Source organism: Cupressus sempervirens, chromosome 1 (genome assembly GCF_028749045.1).
Source record: "Cupressus sempervirens isolate cs-2001-9-10 chromosome 1, ASM2874904v1, whole genome shotgun sequence".
Taxonomy (NCBI): Eukaryota; Viridiplantae; Streptophyta; class Pinopsida; order Cupressales; family Cupressaceae; genus Cupressus; species Cupressus sempervirens.
This window is the reverse complement of record NC_143118.1, coordinates 510,688,619-510,709,482: the sequence shown is the minus strand read 5'-3', so window position 1 is coordinate 510,709,482 and position 20,864 is coordinate 510,688,619. Positions and strand designations below refer to the sequence as shown.

The following is a 20,864-nucleotide window of genomic DNA, read 5'->3' as shown; positions in this document are numbered from 1 at the left end:
AGATAAAGGCAAATTTTCGGCATGATGACATTGCTTGGGTTGCACATTGTTTTGTTTCGGCAGAACCTATGAAAGGGCAATAGGCACCTCCACAGGATGATGATCTCCAGAATATTTTAAGCGATCATGATAAAGTTTTTATAGACATTCCTCCTGACATACCGCCTCATCAAGGGTTTGAACATACTATCGCGTTGGAAGCAGGAGCCAAGCTGGTCATAACCACACCCTACCACCATACTAAGAAATTCAAAGATAAGATCGAAAAGATGATTCAAAAAATGCTAGATAAATGATGGATTCGTCCCAGTTCTAGCCCTTTCGCGTCATCAGTGTTATTGGTCAAAAAGAAGGACAGGACGATGCGCATGTGTGTGGACTATCACACGTTGAACCAAAAAAAATAAAGAATAGATATCACATTCCAAGGATAGATGAATTGCTGGATGAATTGCATGGTGTAGTCTATTTTTTGAAAATAGATCTTCGTTTCGGATACCATCAGATCCGCATAAGGGAAGAGGACATCGAAAAGACGGCTCTTCGTTGTCACTACAAACATTATGAGTTCCTGGTCATGCCGTTCGGATTAAAGAATGCACCTACTATGTTCCAATCATGCATGAATTGCATCTTCAACAAACAATTATGTCAGTATTTACTAGTATTTTTTGATGACATTCTTATTTATAGCAAAATATGGGAAGAGCACCTGAAGCATTTGGACGAAGTCCTAAGGATCATGAATGATCAGTCTTTGTTCACCAAGCATTCCAAGTGTAAATTCGATATAACAGAACTATTGTACCTGGGACATGTCAATAAATATGGAGTTCAAGTTCATCAGGGGAAGATTTAGGCTATCCTTGATTGATCTCCCTCAAAATCACTCACAGATTTGCGAGGATTTTTTGAACTATGCAGTTATTATCGAAGGTTTGTAAAAAGGTTTTCTCATCTCAACGGACCATTAACAAATCTAACAAGGGATCCTTCTAGTGGAATGACAAGGCACAACTCACTTTTGATAAGCTGAAGGAAGCAATGAGGACTTGTCCCATGCTTTCTTTACCTAATTTCACCAAACTATTCATTATGGAGTGCAACGCATCTGGAGAAGGCATTGGCGCAGTACTGATGTAGGCTAGACACCCCATAGCCTATGCAAGCTAGAAGCTTATGCAAACAGAATGCTTATGTTTCATCTACGACAAAGAGATGTTGGCTATCCTACAAGCACTAACCAAGTTCCAGCAGTATCTAGTGGGTGCCAAATTTGTCATTCGTACGGATCACAATTGTTTGAAATATTTTCTGGAGCAATGGGACTTGAATGAGAGGCAACAAAAATGGGTGAGCAAGGTTCAGGCTTTTGATTTTGACATTGAATATGTGAAAGGAAAGAACAATGTGGTTGTAAATGCTTTGTCCAAGAAACCCCCCATCTGCTTATTAACCTCGATTTCATCTGACTGGAAAGCACATTTGTTGGTAGAATATTCCAAAAACACATTTGCCTCTGAGCTAATGGATGGAAACACCTAGGATGATTGATACAAAGTGTTGGATGACATCATTTACTGTAAGAATCAGATATTTTGAGTGCCTAAATCCAAACTAAAGCAGAAAATCTTGAAGGAGGTACATGACTCACCCTTGGCAGGACGCCTAGGCTTCTTCAAAACATACAGACGTCTCAAGGAGAGGTTTTCATGGAAAGGACTTAAAGGAGACATATTGCAGTATGTAAGAGAGTGTGCGGTCTACCAACAGAACAAATCCGAACATACTCTACCTATCAAGTTACTGCAACCTCTACCAATTCTAGAACACAAGTGGGAAAGTATCTCGATGAATTTCATAACTGGACTTCCCAAGGTGAACAGAAAGGATTGTATCTTCATGGTGGTTTACAGATTGACAAAGTATGCACATTTCTTCGCCATCCCCTTAGATTCTCAAGCCGCACAAGTTGTTGATCTGTTTTTTAGAGGCCTTTCGTCTACACTGGTTATCCCAAAACATTGTCAGTAATCAGGATGGGTGATTCATTGGTATCTTCTAAACAGAACTGTTTCAGTTGGCAGGGATAGAATTGTCACCAAGTACTAGTTACCACCCTCAGAAAGACGAACAAACGGAGATTGTGAACAAGTTGCTCGAAGGTTACCTTCGGAACTACGTTTCGGCACAACAACGGGCGTGGGTCAAATGGATACACCTAAGGGAATATTGTTACAATACTACATACCACATGTCCATTGGGATGGCACCATTCAAACCTCTATACGGAGACGAACCCCTCTCCTTCATCGAAACAGTTCTGGGAGACAATCACGCACCAAAGGCTAGGGACTGGCTTCAAGAGGGACAAGACATCTTAAGATACCTAAAGGAAAACTAACAATGGGCACATAATCAACAAAAGATGTACATCGACAAACACTGAATAGAGAGAAGTTTCAGAGTAGGAAACTTGGTCTACCTCAGGCTCCAACCATACCAACAATCCTCATTGAAAGAAAAAGGAAAAGAAAAACTAAAGCTACGATTTAATGGCCCTTATCATGTAGTGTGTCGCATCGGTGAAGTCACCTACGAGCTAGAACTTCCAGAGGGGAGCCATATTCATAACATTTTTCATGTTTCCTGCCTAAAGAAAGCTGTGGGACAGAACTTCATGGTAGTTATAGCCCTGCCGCTCAATGAAGGAAAGCTCATATTGGAACCGATAGAGATTATTGAAGTACATGAGAAGACCTTGCGGAACTGAACGGTGAAGGAATATTTGGTACGCTAGAAACACTTGCTGTTGGACGACGCAAGCTAGAAAGGCGAGCACATTCTACAGCATCTGGCATTATGTTTGTTTGACGACAAGCAAATTTTGGGATAGGAGGACTGTAATATCCCCATCATAAAATAGATTATTAATCAAACTATTGTTAATGGGTAGATTGATTTAATAGATCTCGGACCCATTTTTGTTCTTATTTCCGTAGTTTGCGTTGTCATTGACTATATTTGTACACCCTCGGAAAGTTTTTCCCCGACGGGTATTTAAGCACAGCTTGTAGGTAGTCATTAGGTATGTAATTTGGATTATTTTCTTTGAACTGAGAATTCCTGTTAGAGTTCTCTGTTGTTCGCCATTTCAGAAGTGAAAGACCTTCCCTATTTGGTTTATCCGATTTCGGTGGGATTTAACCCTCACCCTATTCCGTCGATTGTGACACTTCACTCGAATCTGGCAAATCGGAGCACTATTATATTGTAAATATGTTTAAATTGATCTAGTTCTCTTGTGTTGAATAAATAACATACTTTATAGGACATTTTGTGTTTCTCTTGCACATTTCATAAATTATGTTGTCTGCAAGCACCGTACTTCATCCCGTACGGCCTTAACCCTCCTACCATATGGCCTCCATTACTATTACTGTACGGCCCTCCTCCATTCCACCGTACGGCCTTCCTATTTCGTTGTCTACACCCACTGTATAGCCTTCCACAACTTCTTTCATCTACTGTATGACCTTCTTGGTCACCATACGACCGTAGCTGCTCATCATGCCTCTCTCTTCCATCATCATACAACACACCTATTGTCCCACACTGTACCGTATGGCCTCCCCTTTGCCCGTACTTTGATGCCTACCATCTGTACACCAATTTCACCTGTTTGTAATGACCACTAATATTCCGTATGTGACATTTTTATTTGGAGAAAGAGTTATTTGAGAGTAGTTGTAGAAACAGATCATTACAGCCCACGAAATTGCATCCAAGCCAATATAAAACATATAACCAGAAGTGCTCTTCCTATCATCTAGACTTCTAGCCCAATCACTATCAGTGTAACCAATCAGCCTAAACTCAATATTAGCAATATAAAAGATGCCAAATCCCTTGGTACCATTCACACACCTTAGGATCCTCTTTCCCGCTTGCCAATGGGAATTCTTCAGAGCTTCCATGAATCTAGAAATCAAACTTACTGCATGCATCATGTCAGGCCAAGTTACTGCCAAATACATCAGACTTTCAACAATACTTTTGTATAATGTTGGATTCATACTTTTGCCGCAATCCTCCTTGCTCAACTTCAGACCTACTATTGTTGGTGTTGGGGCTGCCTTATTGTTCTGCATTTTGAATCTCTCCAAGATTTGATTTGCATATTTCTCTTGAGAGATAAAGATGTCATCATGCATTTGTTTTACTTCTATGCTTAGAAAGTACTTCAAGAGACCTAAGTCTGTCATCTCAAATTCACTCTTCATGGCCTCTTTGAACTCACAAATTAGGAAATTATCATTTCCAGTGAAGATTAAGTCATCTACATACAAGACAACAATCAATACCTTACCATTTGTTGCCTTGATGTAGAGAGTGGGCTCACCATCACTTTTGTTAAAGCCGTTGCTCATCAAGTATCAATCAATCCTGCTATACCATGCCCGTGGAGCTTGCTTGAGCCCATAAAAAGCTCTCTTCAACCTATACACCTTGTGTTCCTCACCTGCAACTTCATAACCAAGTGGCTACTCCACATATGCCTCTTCTTTCAATACACCATTCAAGAAGGCAGACTTCACATCCATTTGATATACCTTTCATTTGTGCTAAGCTACAATTTCTATGACAACATGCATGGTTTCCATTCTTGCAACTGGGGCATAAGTATCATCATAATCTCTGTCATATTGGTGCTTGTACCCCTTGACCACTAATCATGTCTTATGCCTATCTATTTTTCCTTCAACATTGCACTTAGTCTTGTAAACCCATTTAACTCCAGTAACTTGTTTCTTGGGAGGCAGATCAGTTAACTCCCATATTTCATTTCTTTATATAGCATCTATTTCCTCATCCATAGCATTACACCATTTCTTCTCTTTCATAGCTTCTTCAAATATAGATTGGATCAATATGAGAAAATAATGTAAAATTAACACTCATCATAGTCTTCATCATACCTTTCATCTTAGTATATCTCTCTTAGACTCATAGTCTTTCTTGGCAACAGGGAGGCAAGAGTGGGATCTGAATTCTCAGTATTGTTGCTGCTATTGTTATGCATACCAACTCAGAGTTGTCTTGAACTGCTAGGAGCTGAAACTCTGCAAGTTTGAGGCTGCTTGCCTTTTTGCCTTTGTCTAAAGTCATCTATATTTGTTGCTTCTTCATTTTGTTGATCACCAATTTCATCTTCTTCATCAATAGTCGGCACTTTACTTTAAGTGCTTGAAAATTCATCCACCGAGCCATCCCATAACTGATTTTCAAGAAACTTCACATCTCTTGAAATGATGATCTTCTTGGTGATTGGAGCATACAACCTATAAGCCTTTGATTCTAAGCTGTAACCTGTGAAGATGCACTTCACACCTTTGTCATCCAACTTTTGTCTTTGTTTCTTTGACAAGTGTGCATATGCTACACACCCAAACACTCTTAAGTGCTCAACTATCCACCTGTCTTGACCATGCCTCAAGAGGAATCTTGTCACGAACTACTATTCTAGGACACCTATTTATCAAGTATATTGTTGTGGCTACAGCCTCTCCCCAATATTCAATTGGGAGTTCCTTTGCTTTCATCATGCTCTTTGCCATCTCAACAATGGTCCTATTCTTCCTCTTAGCCACTCCATTTTTCTGCGGAGTATAACTGGTTGTAAGCTCCTTTTTTATGTCATTTTTCCTACAAAAATTTACTAAAGAATTAGAGGTATACTCCCCCCCCCCCCTCCGATCTTAGAACTTTAACAAAATGTACACATTCTTTTTCATTCTGAGCTTTAAATTCAACAAACTTTTCAAATGCTTAAGATTTGTTTTTCAAAAAATAAACCCATGTCCTATGATTGAAATCATCTATAAATGTCATAAAATAAGTACTCCACCCAATAAAAGTGGTTTGCATAGGGCCAACTAAATCAAAATGCACCAACTCTAATGGTGCCCTTGCCCTTCTAGAATTACCAAAATTAAAGGGAAGCCCATGTTATCAAAGACGGGAAGTCTATAGAGATCAACATTTATGAAAGACAACAATTTATAAGATAGCAATGGTTTAACTCGAAAATTTATTATTACAGAAGTAAACAAACTGTAAGTATCGGGAAGAATCTAAGTCAATTGGTCAACCACTACTAGGGGATAGTTGATAGAAACTACATAAATTATTATGTATCATGATTCAATAAAAATGATGATAGAGAGCTATTAATCAAGAGAGGTCATTACAACTAATACATTAATTACTAAATGGTGTGAGCACAATAGTTACTGAATGTAAACATGGTTATGGAATGACACATATTACTTACTACAAGGCAAATCACCATTAAGGGGAATAGTTACTAAGAGAAAGATTTGCGTCTCATCATAAACAAATGAGGTTTTTTAATACAATATACTAAAGAAAAAAGCAAGTCTGATAGGGGGCATTACATTCTAAGCTTATTTTGATTTAAAGATATGAAAGGAAAGAGTGGCAATTAAGGGAGAACAGCTAAAGGTGCCCTATTGTTAGCACCTTCCCAAGGATGCAATTAAGGAAGAATTGTGAGGGCACCGTATAACATTAGCATGTGAGGGAGAATAGTGATTAGGTCACCCTATTACTCTGTAATTAAGGGAGAACTGCTAGGGCACCCAATTGCAGAAGAGATCTAGGCTATAATCAAGAAAGAACCGTGAGGGTACCTTATTGCAGTAGCATGTTAGGGAGAACGTTACAAGGACACCCTACTGCTCTATGATTAAGGGAGAGCCACTAGGGCACTCTATTGCAGAAGATACCCACGCTGCAATTAAGGGAGAATCATGAAGGGTACCCCATTGTTGGGAGAGTTAAGGGAGAACTATGGTAAGGGCACCCTACCGTGTTGTAAGTGAGAGATAACCACTAAGGGCACCCTATTGTAGAAGTAGTTGAGGAAGAACTGTTGAGGGCACCTTGTCATAGTAGTAGACAATGGAGAATTACTAGTAGGGCACCCTACTACACTATGATTATGGGAGAACTACTAGGGTACCCCACTACAAAGCAGAGATTATATCTTCAGAGGCCTAGGATAAGATAAAGTCTCCCCTACGAATTAAATAGAAATGGATTATCCTAAAGGGATATCCATAAAGGATATACCAAAAATTATAAAGATGAACACATCCAAAAAAAACGATATCCATGAGGTTTGGGAAGTGATAATGCCTTTCCCACAAATTCAAGGATCACTCATTAGGACTCATCACAGAACGATGCAATGAAACACCAGGAGATGGATAGTGCTACAACAAATCAAGACAAGTTTGAACTTTTTGAAAGGCATTTTAATTGAATAGTGTGATATTTTCAAATTGAGTTAATGTAGTTCTAATCTCAAATTGAAATTACCATTTTAGGATCAACGAACTTGATATCAACATAGCATGGAAGGTTTGAATTGCTTGAGGACAAGCAATTTTGGGAAGGGCGAACTGTAATGTCCCCTTCTCCTAGAAGCGATTTAATGATAATAGAATAATATTAAATAAATAAATAAATAATAATTATAATATATAATAATAATGTCACTAATAAAATTAAACTATAGAAATCAATATATTTACATATAGCTTCATATATAGTGGTGGACATATATATCTCTTGAACTTAAAAGGGGATTTAATAATTATTAATAACAATATAAATAGAGATAAATGAATAATATTATAATTGTTAGATAACTGAGAGGGGGAGTCAATCAGTTATGTCTAGTTATCCTACGAGCCTTTCAAACACTCTAGTTACCAATACAACTTCATAAACATCAAAACCAATATCTCGGTGATCTCATTCAACTTCACAATTCAATCTTGTTATCAACTTACTCCAAACTGTTATCTCACTATTCCTATTATTACCAAGTATCAAAAATATAACTTTAGCTTTTACTTTACTGTTACCTAGCATTTACCAAGTTGTAGTATTAAGTAAATATCATGAAAATTAACTTGCAACATGAAAACATTCACACATTTGACACCATTATTTAACGTGGAAACCCTGTAAAGGGAAAAACCGCCTGTGACCCACAACCCAAATAATTTCCCTCTTCTGAAGTGAGATCTGCTAGAAGCCAACTTTGTTAAAGGTTTACATGCACATTTTTAGTGTGACCTAGTTAGAAGGTTTTAACATAAAGAACATCTAGCCCTTATCACTCCTTGATCCTGTCTAAAGAGTGGCCTATTCTAAAGGACTTACAAATATCACTAACCGATGATACCATATAGGATTTCATATCCTTGTTAGCTCCACTCAATTAAGAGATTTTTTTGCTATGGTGGTAAGAAAGTAACAGTCAAATGATCTATAAGATTGGCACTACCTTGCTTGTCCAAATCTCAGTTCTGCTTTGTCTTCTTCCGTCTCTAATTTCTGCTTAGTTGAACTTGCTCTAACTCTACTTGATCTTCCTTCTTCTTTGCTATGTTCTCCTTACTTTTTTCTTTGTCTTCTCTCTATCGATGATTCACATCCATTCAGCATTCAACCAACAACTTAATCAGCAACCAAAAGTTGTTCCAACATCTTCGATAGTAAACTCTCTACTTCTCGATTCTTCCAGATTTTGCCGCTTAACCACATCTGTAGATCTTAGATTCATTGAATTTAGTCACTTAGAAAATAAAACTTTCATTGAATTTTGTGCTCGTTCTTATCATATTTAAATGTTCATCAAATCTTCATTGTATTTTTCAAGTTGTTGATCTTGTAACTAACTTTAGCTTGCGCCTTTGAACTTCTCAAACATTCTTTATTTTCACCATAAGTCGGACTCGGATTCCATCTTTTTAAACTTAATCTTCCAGCTCATACTTGACGAACATTACATTTAACTCAAGAAATACATCACTTGGTTAATACATGATTTACTCAGTTAACACTGTAGTAGCTTGGGCTATATTATACTCCTTTGACCTTGTCACTAGGTGTAGCTTGTCACTTTCTTCAAATCCTCTTCATCAATCAAATGATATGGCTGAATTAGCATAATGTCTAGCCAACTAATACTTTGATATCAATGACAACATAACAACTGATATGACCCTTTCACATGCATTCATAGCATTCTCGATTACATCATCAATGGGGCTAACAATAATCACATTATAATGATTTAAAAGTTTTGTAATCACAAATATTGGAATTGAGAATTAATTGAAAATTAAATATTTTTTCTATGTATTTACTGTAATGTCCCCGTTATAAAACAAATTAAACTTTGTAACGGGCCGATTGATTTAATTTAGGTCAGACCCATTTTTATTTTTGTGTTCGAAGTTTGTGTCGCCATCGGCTATCTTTGTACACCTTCGGAATGGTTTCCTGACAGGTATTTAAGCACAGCTTGTAGGAAGTCTTAGGTATGCTTTGGAATATATTTCTCTATACTGCGAATTCCTGTTAGAGTTCGGGATTGTTTGCCATTTCGGAAGTGATATTTGGCTCGTGCGGTTTCAGCAGGATTCAACCCTCACCCTATTCCGTTGTTGCATGTAATTCATTGTTCGGATTTTGGCAAATTGAAGCATTAACTTTTGCAATTACTATTCACATTCGAGTTTAGTTATTGTGTGGATTTTATCAAAGATCTATTATGTTTGTACATGAGTCAGATTGTATTCTATACTGAGTTTAGACATCTCACTCATTTCCGTCCTGCTTCCTCCTTGGCCATACGGCCTTCATATTCATACACCTTGCCATACATTAATCTTGTCACATCAAGAACAGCCTGCCGTACACTCATTCTCTCCACACCATACTCCTACAAATCACTGTACGGCCCTCTTTGAGCCACCGTACAGCTTATCCCTTACCCCCCCCCCCCCCCCCCCTGCATAGCATTCCGTACGGACTTCTATTGTACAGATCATACCTGTTCCCTACACCACCATACGGCGTACGGTCAGTCTTCTTGGCATACAGCACACAAACAAGACTTAATAGCGTACGGATTCCAGCCGTATGGACTTCTCTCTCCTTGCATCCCCTCTAATCCATACAGATATACCCGACATCAAGAGTTTGTTCCTCAGGCACTGTACGGATACTATACACCCTTCCATGCAGCATTAACGCCACCACTCAGTCCTCCTGCCTCCAGACCAGGGCTTCGGAACACTTCATTTATCAAGAATATGTGTGTGTGTGTGTGTGTGTGTGTGTGTGTGTGTGTGTGTGTGTGTATTAAGATGAAACATAGCAAATATATTAAAATATAAATAAAAAAGTATACATATATTTATAAACTAATGTTACACAATACATATCTAGTTCTAATTATTAATTACAATTAGAACTAATGAGGTGGCATACATAGTCTTGACTTTTCCGTGGCATATATGAACATTCTCACAACTGAACATTCTGAGGACTCAATAGCTAGGGAAATCGGATATGAAAAAGGGCGTGCAGAAAATCTAATATAGAAACTCAAACTAAATTAAATAATGTTCTGATTGGGGACATTAACAAAAGACATATATAGATATGAGAAGTGGTGTTTGAGGAGTGTGTTGTGGAGTAAAAGACAAATAAATACATCATATACACCAGCAGCTAAAGAACAAAAGCGAGATTACTTACAGATTTTATGAAGAACTTGTGAGGAATACAAAAGCAAGCATTAACAGGATTGTTAGCAGAATAGTAAGGAGATAGTGATCAATTTTATGGCAGATTTGTCGTCAGCATAGTAGCAGATTAGAGAAGGAAGAGAGTGAGAAATCTCATAGGAGATTTGTGGTCAAGCTTCTGCCAGGATATGTATGCAGTTTGTGGCAGATTTGTAATTAAAATTATTTGTTGCACACTGGTGATCAAAGTTCAGAAATGCGAATTGGTGCGTCTAGTGGATTGATACTCACAAATTGAATGAGAGGTTGGTGCCTTTAATAGGTTGATGCCTAGAAAACTTGTAGCTAGTTTTCATTATAAAAGCAATGTTTTGTCATGGGTTTCTCATGCAAGGGTGTCCACATAAATCTTGTGTTCTTTTGTGTTATCACTTGCAGGATCTTGCATGTGTGATTGATTAAGTATTGCTAGAACATCTAATAAGGTTTGAAAAGTAAAAGTTACAGTATACTGATTCACCCAACCACCCTTCCCAATGTTTTTGTTGACCCTTCACATACAAGTGGAGTTAAAAAGAATATTGATTATTGCAAGTTCAAATGTGGATGCATGGCCAACAATATATACAATCACACCTTATTTTGAGTGTACACATACCAATATAATATGTGTTGTCATATGTTTACCTATTATTAACAATGTGCATCACTGAAAATGTAAATACCTTTGAGATGTCCACTCCTGCACGTGTAAATATGCTGTAAGGATCTTCGCGAGGGAAAGTATTCAACATGCATATTTGACATTCTTGCAACCATTCTTCTTCATTGGAACCATCATTCAAATTCAAGAGCTCATTCAGTAACTGCAGAGCTGGACTAGAACTCCTTTTCAACAATTCTGCCTGCAGATCATCAATCAGAAAGAAGATACAGCATTTCTTTAATAAAACAAAACAAATGATAAATGACATGACTAGAGGTAGAGTATCACGAAAATACAACAAACAGTAACCTCAAGAATATCAATAGCAAATAAATCATCTGATTGATATTAGTGAACTGATAGTATGATCATGAAAACTGTGGTAAAGGAAACATAATTAGATAGACCGTATATTGTAGAGAAACATTTAATTATTCGCTGCCAATCCATGCTTTAACAGGATAAAAGGAAAATATAATCAAAAGGGAAGTATTATGCTAGTTAACAGTGAGCAATGAGGACAGGCTAAAAGAATGATACTCACACATATGAGCCAAACTATCCCAAGTCAGTGATTTTTGGCTGTATGTAGTACCAGTTTTCTGATGATCCACAAGTCTTAAGAGATTACAAGAAACAAATATGTGATTTTTGCTAGAAAAACGTTCTTTATGTATATAATGATGACTGTATTCATTGTTTTCCATGCATCTTCATAAACTTACATAATTCACCAATAGTCTGGATATGTCAAGGGGCCAAAGGGGGATGTAGAGGACAGGTAGGTGGTTAAGAGTGCAAGGCAGACACCAGAACATAGTTGTCAAGGCACACCACCTAGGACCAATGCACAAGGATGAAAATAGGCAAGAAATAGGGTGAATACCTTGGTGAGTCCAAGCATGGTGAGACAAAAGCTCCTAAAGTTAACAGGTAATGGGTTTAAATTTCCAAGGAGGCACTGCAAGATGAGTTTGGATCACAGGGATCGCTGTATCAATTTGAATATAGTAACAATTGATGATGTTACAGGACAGTTTTCATTGAGAGAGAGAAGTTATCATATTTGAAGCACTTGTTCATGTGTTCATTATGCATTGAAAACATCCACTGTGCTAAGAGTTTGATGTGAAGATTTGTAAATGTTTATTATCAACGATTGTTAATCAAAATGTTTAGAAGCTGATGCTCTGAAAGTCTAAGTTGGGGCTTAGACTATATGAGGAGAGGGAGCACCATACGGCTGAAACCCTTAAAATTGTATTTGGCTTTGAGATTCATGTGGCTCAATTAGGATGGTAGATCCTAGCAGCATTCTCACTGTGGTTTTTCCCAGTTGGGTTCCATGTCATATTCTTGTGCATTGTCTCTTAGTCTCATGGTGCTTCTTCTATCTTTTGTCTGATGCTTTAGTTTTACAATACAATTTGAAATAACTGCATAAAGTTTGAAATTGGATGAAAACTTTAAGTTATATTTATTACTAATTCAGCCCCCACCCGCCACTAGTAGTAAACCTGTGTTACACAATTGGTAACCGAGCATGTTCTTACCCAAAACACTTAACTAGTCTATGTAGACTATGTGGTTAGAACACATGGAAACTTTAGGAGCATCTTCAAATAAGGAACCGGTATTTGATGGAGCCAATTATGTTTTGTGTTAGAATGGAGAGTTATATTGTTTCTATAAGTTATGATGCATGGATGTCTGTAGAAAATAGCTATAGCTTGCCCTAGGGTCCCTTGACTGATGTTGCTGATAAGAGAGACTATGAAAATAATGTGAAACCTAGGAATGCATTGCTATCATGCATTGTAAAAGTGCTAAAGAAATGATACAGTTAAACAAGCTAAATTACAGACTTATAAAGCTAGATTTGAAGAATTAAAAAATGAAAGAAGACAATATTGATGATTATATTTTGAGGGTTGATGAAGTTGTGAATACAATTAAAGGTTTTAGTGAGAAAATCAAAGAAGCGACCATTATACAAAACGCCTTAAGGTCTTTGCCTTCTCGATATAATGTTAAGATTTCTCTTACAGAAGAAGTTGGGGATCTCACTAAAATAGCTATTGATGATTTATATGATATGCTGTTAGCTTATAAAATGATATTAGCAGGTGATGCAGACACAAAAAGGGAAGTCGCCTTCAAAGCAACAAATAAGGTCAAAGACGAGAGTTCAGAGTGAGAAGACCTAGAAGAACAACTACCAAATCTGGTTAAAAGGTTCAAAAGGTTTTGGTAAAAGCAAAGGGAAGTCACCTATGAAATGTTTCAATTGTGGTAAAAGTGGTCATTTTGTTGCTAAATGCCCTAATTATAATAGTAATGAGGAAGAGAACTTTAGAAAGAGATCATATGCTAACAAATCAAAGAAGTTTGCTAAAATAATAAAAGAGTTTGTATGTTAAATATGATAGTTCTGACAATTATGATTCTGACGGTTATGAAACCTTGTTTATGGCTCCAGGACCTTGCTCTACAGATTTCAATGATAATGAATCAGGCAACAGTACAGATGAGAAGATTGATCTTGAGGCAGAGTTAGTGTGTGCCACAAAAGAAATCAGCCATTTGAAAAAGGTGATATCAAGAAAGGATTTCTCAAAAGATATTGAAGCCAAAATAGAAATTATCGAAAATTTTAAAATTGAACTCAAAGCAACCAAGAGGAAATTAGATGTGGTAAATTCTAAACTTACTCTTAAAACTGAAAGTTACTCCAAGGTAGAAAGTGAAGTAGTTGGCCTAAGAAAAGAATCAAAATATTTACGTTTATACCTAGTAAGCAAGTAAAGCATATTGAAAGCACAAAAATGCTTGGTGAAACATTGGCTCAACACCATGATAGTAGTATCAAAATAGGCGTAGGATTTGAGAAAGTTGAAAGTTCAAGTAGTGCAATGAATAAAATGAATTCTAAGAAAAGGAGATGGTTTCTTAGAAGAACTTATTCATTTTTTGGTTATTATAATTTTTGTAATTAGTTTGGTCAAAAAGCAATGAACAGCAAAATCAGGCCTGTTGGTTCCCAAAACCACAAATTGGAATCCTATGAGTCTTGTCAAATCAATGTTAGGATTCCAACAACTTGAAGGCCAACTTGATAGGACTGATCGATTGGATCCAAGTCCTCTACGCTTCCAGCTCTGCAAGACTAAGGCAAGTCTGCCTAATCTTGAGCCAAGCTCCTAGGTTCAAGGATCTTATAGCAGATAATCTGATCACAAGTGTGTCGTACGTAAATATTGCGTAGCTGACAGGATGTATGTCGTCGATAGATATTATGTAGCCAATGGGTCCCTTCAGGAAGGTTCTTTGTATGTAGCCGATAGGCCCTTCGGTAGTTGTCATGTAGCTGACAGGCATTGTCTGTGTGCATTAATTTCTTTACCCCAGTACAATAAAGATTTGGTGCCATTGCCTAATGGACCTAGATCAAAGGCGGAGGAATGAAGACTAATGCCGAATCAGCTAAACAAGAATAAGAACAAGCTGAAGGATAAGGACGAAATATGCATAGCGCAAGAAAATTTAATTTTAGCACAATAGGTCAAACGTAGACGGAGGTTTCAGCAAATTATCAACGAACACCGTAGCATTGAAGAATTGTTGGAGGAGACTCGACAACAGCTGGATTTGGTGGAAGAAGCAAGGGAGGAGTTTCTGAACCTGCATACACCGAGGAAAGAGAATCCAAACGGAAGGGAATTAACTCGCACGGCTCAGAGTGCTGAGAGAGCACGAGCGTGGAGTGAACTCTTTGTCCGAGATATACTTCCGAAACAAACAGCTTCAATTGACGAAAGCCCTTCTTCACCAAATAGCACGACTTTCAAAAACAGCACGAGTGTACAAAGCAACGCAGGTGTACAGAACAGCATGGGTGTTCAGAACAGCGCAGGTGTGCAGAACAGCATGGGTGTGCAGAACACCACGGGTGTGCAGAACAACGCGGGAGTGCAAAACAACATGGGTGTATGACAAACCCCTCAACCTCAAATAGTAATGGCTAGCCCAAAGGAAAAGTTGCCAAAATTTGATGGTGATGGAGCAGCCAATCCAATCCGACATTGTAAAACATGCGAAACGATTTGGAGGGCAAATGGCATAACAGATACAAACGAATAGGTCTGACAGTTTCTGGCCACCCTACGGGGTGTCACAATTGATTGGTTCACCACTGCAAATCCCCAAAAATTATCCACTTGGGACAACCTTAAGGAGTTTACAGCCGAATTTCAACTGCTTCATGATGACAATGAGATCATAGCTAAGATATACAACACAAAACAAGGGAAAAATGAAACAGTTCGAGTCTACGCTAGGAAGTTGAAGGACTTGATCAATAAAATGGAGAATAAGCCGGTTGATGGGTTGCAGAAAAGATGGTTCATTGAAGGCCTACACTCGAAGTTGAGAAAGAAGATGAAGATCCCGCCGCCATCATCATATACTGAAGCATACAATCAGGCAATGAACCTAGAAAGTGAGCAGAAGACGAAAAAGAAGAAGAGTAGCTTGTCTGATTCAGATGAGGACGCATCGTCAGTAAAGGAAAGCAGTGATGACGAAAAGGGCAGCAAGAAGGTCTGCGCCCTCCAAAAGGATATGATTCGGATGATGAAAGAATTCAAGAACATGCACAAGGAGACCAAGGGAAATGAGTTATGGTGCACCAAATGCAAGAAAGAAGGCCATACAAAGGGATCTTGTCCAAAGCACCAATTTTGCAAAATTTGCTAGATCATGGGACATTCCACAAAGGAATGCCCTTTCAATTTGAAAACACGAGGTCCTCAGCAAGTGTTCCTAACACAGGAGGCTTCCGCATCAGGAGGGAATGGGAACACCAATACCGAGGGTGCCACGTCGAGATGATACAAAAATAATCGGCAAGGTCAAAACAACAACAGCAACAATAATAATGGCAGCAGGAGTCAAATTCAGTACAATGCAAACGGCTGGCCCATAGTTCAATGCCGCACATGTAATTTGTGGGGCCACTTTGCCCGTTACTGTACAACGACAAACACCGAAATTATTATGCAAATGGTGCGGACCCGACGATCATGAAGATGCCAAGTGCTCGAAGTCGGGAGTAAATTTGATCACCATCGAAATAGACGAATAGGAGGTTCTAGCCATCACACGGAAGCAAGCGAAAGTGTACCCCGACCTGATGGAAGAAAAGAAGCGACTAGAGGAAGCGCGAGCAGAGATCCAAAAAGAAATGCAGTCAGAAAAAGCACACCTGAAGAACACTACTGGTACCTCCACACAGAACTGCGTAGAACAGAACATCGTACGGCAAATATTACAAACCGGGGTATTTGTCAAAATAAATGATCTGTTGCTCACTATGCCTCAACTCCGTATGACACTCATGAACATAGCTCCAACTGCCAAGTTACCAGCAGAACAAGGGAGAAAGAAGGTGGTGCAAGTGCAGAAGATCCGATACTGTTAGCCCTCACATCCGAACAGCATCCGGCGATTGTCAAGATGGCAATTCTAGGAACTATTCTGACAGACACGATTGTGGACGGAGGGTCCAGTGTGAATGTGTTACCAAAGGATACCTAGAAGAGGTTGGGATTGCCGACGTTGTGGCCACCTACGTTCCAATTATTAACGGCAAACCAACATGGGATCAAACCGTTGGGAGTCCTAATGGCACAGCCGGTGACTATCGGAACACAGTTGTTCCTACTCGACTTCGTCGCCATCCCGCTAAAGAGAAGAGGATATGACGCCATTCTAGGCCGAGGATGGCTCATACAAGAAAAGGTTAAGCATGACTGGAAGAAGAATACTCTATCAATGGAGCGCGGAGGCAAAAGATTCATAATTGACCTGCACACACAAATGGTAGGTGAGGAGGCAGCATCGTCAGACTCAGAAGGTGAAAGCAAAAATGATGACGAGGGGAAGAAAAGAATGGAACCTAATAAAAAGAGAGTATTGAAACTGGAAGGAGGGTCGGATGAGGACGACCTAGACTCGTTGAACAGCCTTTTCCACTGGCAGATGGAGGATTACGAGCTCTTTTCGAGCTGTAATATGTTAAGGGTCGCCAAAGGTGAGAAAAAATAGGGAAATGAATATCCGAAGGAATACAGAGAAGTGGAAGAAGGAAAGACGGTTACGACAAACGATGAAGGGAAGAACATACAGTATGAACCCATAAAAAGGAAAGATTTCACCGTATGACCGCAAAGAAAGGAAATGTTACGTCAAACCACAGATATAGCAGAAAGGTGCCGACAACAAGGAAGACACATCATACGGTCTGCACAGGAAACAAAGAGGAAGGGTTTAATAAAAGTTGCAGCAATACAGAGTGGAGGTGTTATTGGCGGCAACAAGGGGCAACTGACAGAGTCCATGGTACTGAGCTTCGAGAACAAACTAAGCAATATGGAAAGCCAAATGGAGAGATCGTGTACCTTAAATAAACTTGATGAGCAACGATTGCAGGCACAAGGGGCCATGGAGGTGACACAGAACAAGTGCAAAGCATGGCATGATAGGCACTTGAAATTGAACAAGTTCCAACCAAGATAGTTGGTGTTGAAGTATGACGGACGAAACGAGATCAAACCAAGCAAGTTTCAAGTGAAATGGGTCAGGCCGTACCAAATTTGAGAAGTGGGTGATAACGGAGCAATAAAACTATGGATGCTAGACGGAAAGGAATTGGTCGACGTAGTAAATAGGTCAAAGTTGAATGTCTACCATGAAAGAAATAACGCACCTCCGTGGACGAAGAACTGAGAAAAGAACTATAAATACTGTATATATGTAAATATTGTACATATGTAAGATAAGTAAGGACATAGTTAATCAAAAAAAAAAAAAAGTTTTTAAGCTGACCGTACGGCAAGTCATCATACAATGGATGTCTGTACGGCCTAAATGAGGAGTACCGTACGTAACATTAAATGTCACCATACGGTGTTTGTGTATTCCCCTCCATTGCTAGTGTACAGCATTTTTAAATGCCTGACTCCCTCTTGACCGTGCGGCATTTTCTTTCACCAATTATTGCTACCGTATGGGCTTGCTCAAGCAAAGGTCGATTTTGGCTGGAGATTTTACAAATAGTTTCCATTTGAAGAGAAGGCAGAGGGAAGCAGTCAAAAGGGAAAGGAGGTTAACAAAAAAAAAAAAAAAAAAACGACAAATAAAAAATGTTCAGAATGAATAGCGTATGATGCCGAAGGGAAGGGAAAGACATAAACAAGTAGAAAATGTAAGTGGTTGGCTAAAAGAGTGTGGGATCGAAAGAAAATCACAAAAATAGTGTTTTGTGTGGCGCTTCGAAAGTGCTGATTTGGTCTTGGCGGCGAGGGGAGCTGCCCCTTTACCCCACCCTATATCGCGATAGGGAGTGCACCCGCCCCTACCCCTCGAACCCGCTAGACCCCCAATCGTTGCGGTTATCAGTCATGGGAAGTCTAACTAGTTGATGAGACCTGGCCCTGAGGTTGTCTTGGTGGATGCATAGAGAGCCCGGGAGGAGCTGATCATCCAGTTGGAGGCAGTATAGCGACACTTGGCTAAATGTACCTAGGAGTTGGAAGAGAAAGCGGCACGGGTGGCTATCAAGGTTAGCTTGATTAAGGAGACAGTATTGTGTTAGCAGAGGCTACAGATGCAACATGGTTTGGAGACTAGTTTGGTGTAGGCACAGAACAAATGTGAAAGTGGTGTGATAGAAACAAATCTATCTTGTTGTAGCTAGTCAGTTAATGTATTCCGTTTTGTTAATTTGTCTCAGATATTTTGTAATTATCATACAAAGACAACTTTTTCTTTTTGAGGGGATGATGTCGTAGGTAAATACTGTGTAGCCAATAGGTTGTATGTTGTCGGTAGATATTATGTAGCCCACGGGTCCCTTCGGGAAGGTTCTTTTTATGTAAAAGATGGGCCCTTCGGTAGTTGTCATGTAGCTAACAGACCCCTTCGGGAAGGTTCTTTGGAAAGTACATATTCACTCTTCGGATTATTGTAAATCATCATCAGAAGCATAATGTAATATCTTTGGCATATGCAAATAGTAAAAGAAGTTCTGTTGTTCTTGTTCATTGTCTATGTGCATTAATTTCTTTACCCCAGTACGGTAAACAAAGTGCAACAAAACAAAATCTTCCAAATGGAAAGGAATTAAGAAGTCTTTCAAATTGCACTATTTAATTAAATGTATAAGGAATATTGGTATTATATTAACTTCAAAATTTCTCCAATCATTTCAAGATATAATGCCTTCTAAACCTCAATATTCTGAAATTAAAATGATGATAAATGTAATTATCTGAAATTACAGAATTTTAAGATATGACTACTTATAAGTTACAATGAGTTAATCTGTGGAAGCAAATATATTGGCAACCTGAAACCTAAAACAGATAATTGTATCCAGGTGACAAATAAGACTAGTACTTTAATTCCTTGGGCAAAAGAATGAATCACAATGTAGGCTCTTAAATATAACTTTATAGGACAATATTTATTTAAATATTATTATTTATCCCAATATCAGAAATACACACAATCACATAAAATGCAATCCAAAATTGATTTGAGAGGATTTTAACTCCTGAAAGAAGACTAGTCAAAACAAGTTTAACACAACATACAAATGTTGTTTATTGTATGGGGTAAATGAATTAATGCACATAGACAATAGACAAGAACAGCAGTACTCCTTTTATTATTCGCATATGCCAAAGAGATTACATAGTGCTTCTGATTATGATTACAATGATCCCGAAGGGTGTATATATACTTTCCGAAGCACCAGGTAACTGAATTAATGCACATAGACAATAGACAAGAACAACAGTACTCCTTTTATTATTCGCATATGCCAAAGAGATTACTTAATGCTTCTGATTATGATTACAATGATCCCGAAGGGTGTATATATACTTTCTGAAGAACCTTCCCAAAGGGGTCCGTCAGCTACATAACAAGAACCTTCCCGAAGAGACCCGTCGACTACATAACAATAACCTTCGAAGGGACCGTCGGCTACATAACAATTACCGACGACATCAACCCGTCGGCTACTCAATATTTACTGACGACATCATCCCCCCCAAAAGAAAAAGTCGTCTCCAGACGACAATTATAAAATATCCGACAGATTAACAAAACAGAATACATTAACTGACTAACTACAACAAGATAGATTTGTTTCTGCCACACCACTTTCACATTCGTTCCGTGCCTGCATCAAATTGGTCTCCAAACCACGTTGCATATTGAGCCTCTGCTAACACAATGTTGTCCCTAAATCAAACTGACCTTGATAGCCACCCATGCTGCTTTCTCTACTTCCAACTCCTGGGTACCCTAAACCAAGTGTCACTGAATTGCCTTCAACTGGATGATCAGCTCCTCCCGAGCTCTCTATGCATCCACCCAGACAGCTTCACGTCCAACACCTACTCCAAGTGCCTCAAAGCGTATCACCCCTCTCGAAAGGCTTGCTCTAGTGCTCTCTC

General features: G+C 38.7%; 1 protein-coding gene across 2 annotated transcripts in view; it reads right to left on the bottom strand.

Moving 5' to 3' along the window:
- The window catches only part of PAC (pale cress protein (PAC)), a 212,460-nt gene that overhangs the window by 62,634 nt on the left and 128,962 nt on the right, over positions 1-20,864 (bottom strand). For both annotated transcript variants that reach the window (XM_089829354.1, XM_089829358.1), the window contains one exon: positions 11,360-11,539. In XM_089829354.1, coding sequence (XP_089685480.1) covers positions 11,360-11,539 — 180 coding nt within the window. The remainder of the gene's footprint in view (positions 1-11,359; positions 11,540-20,864) is intronic.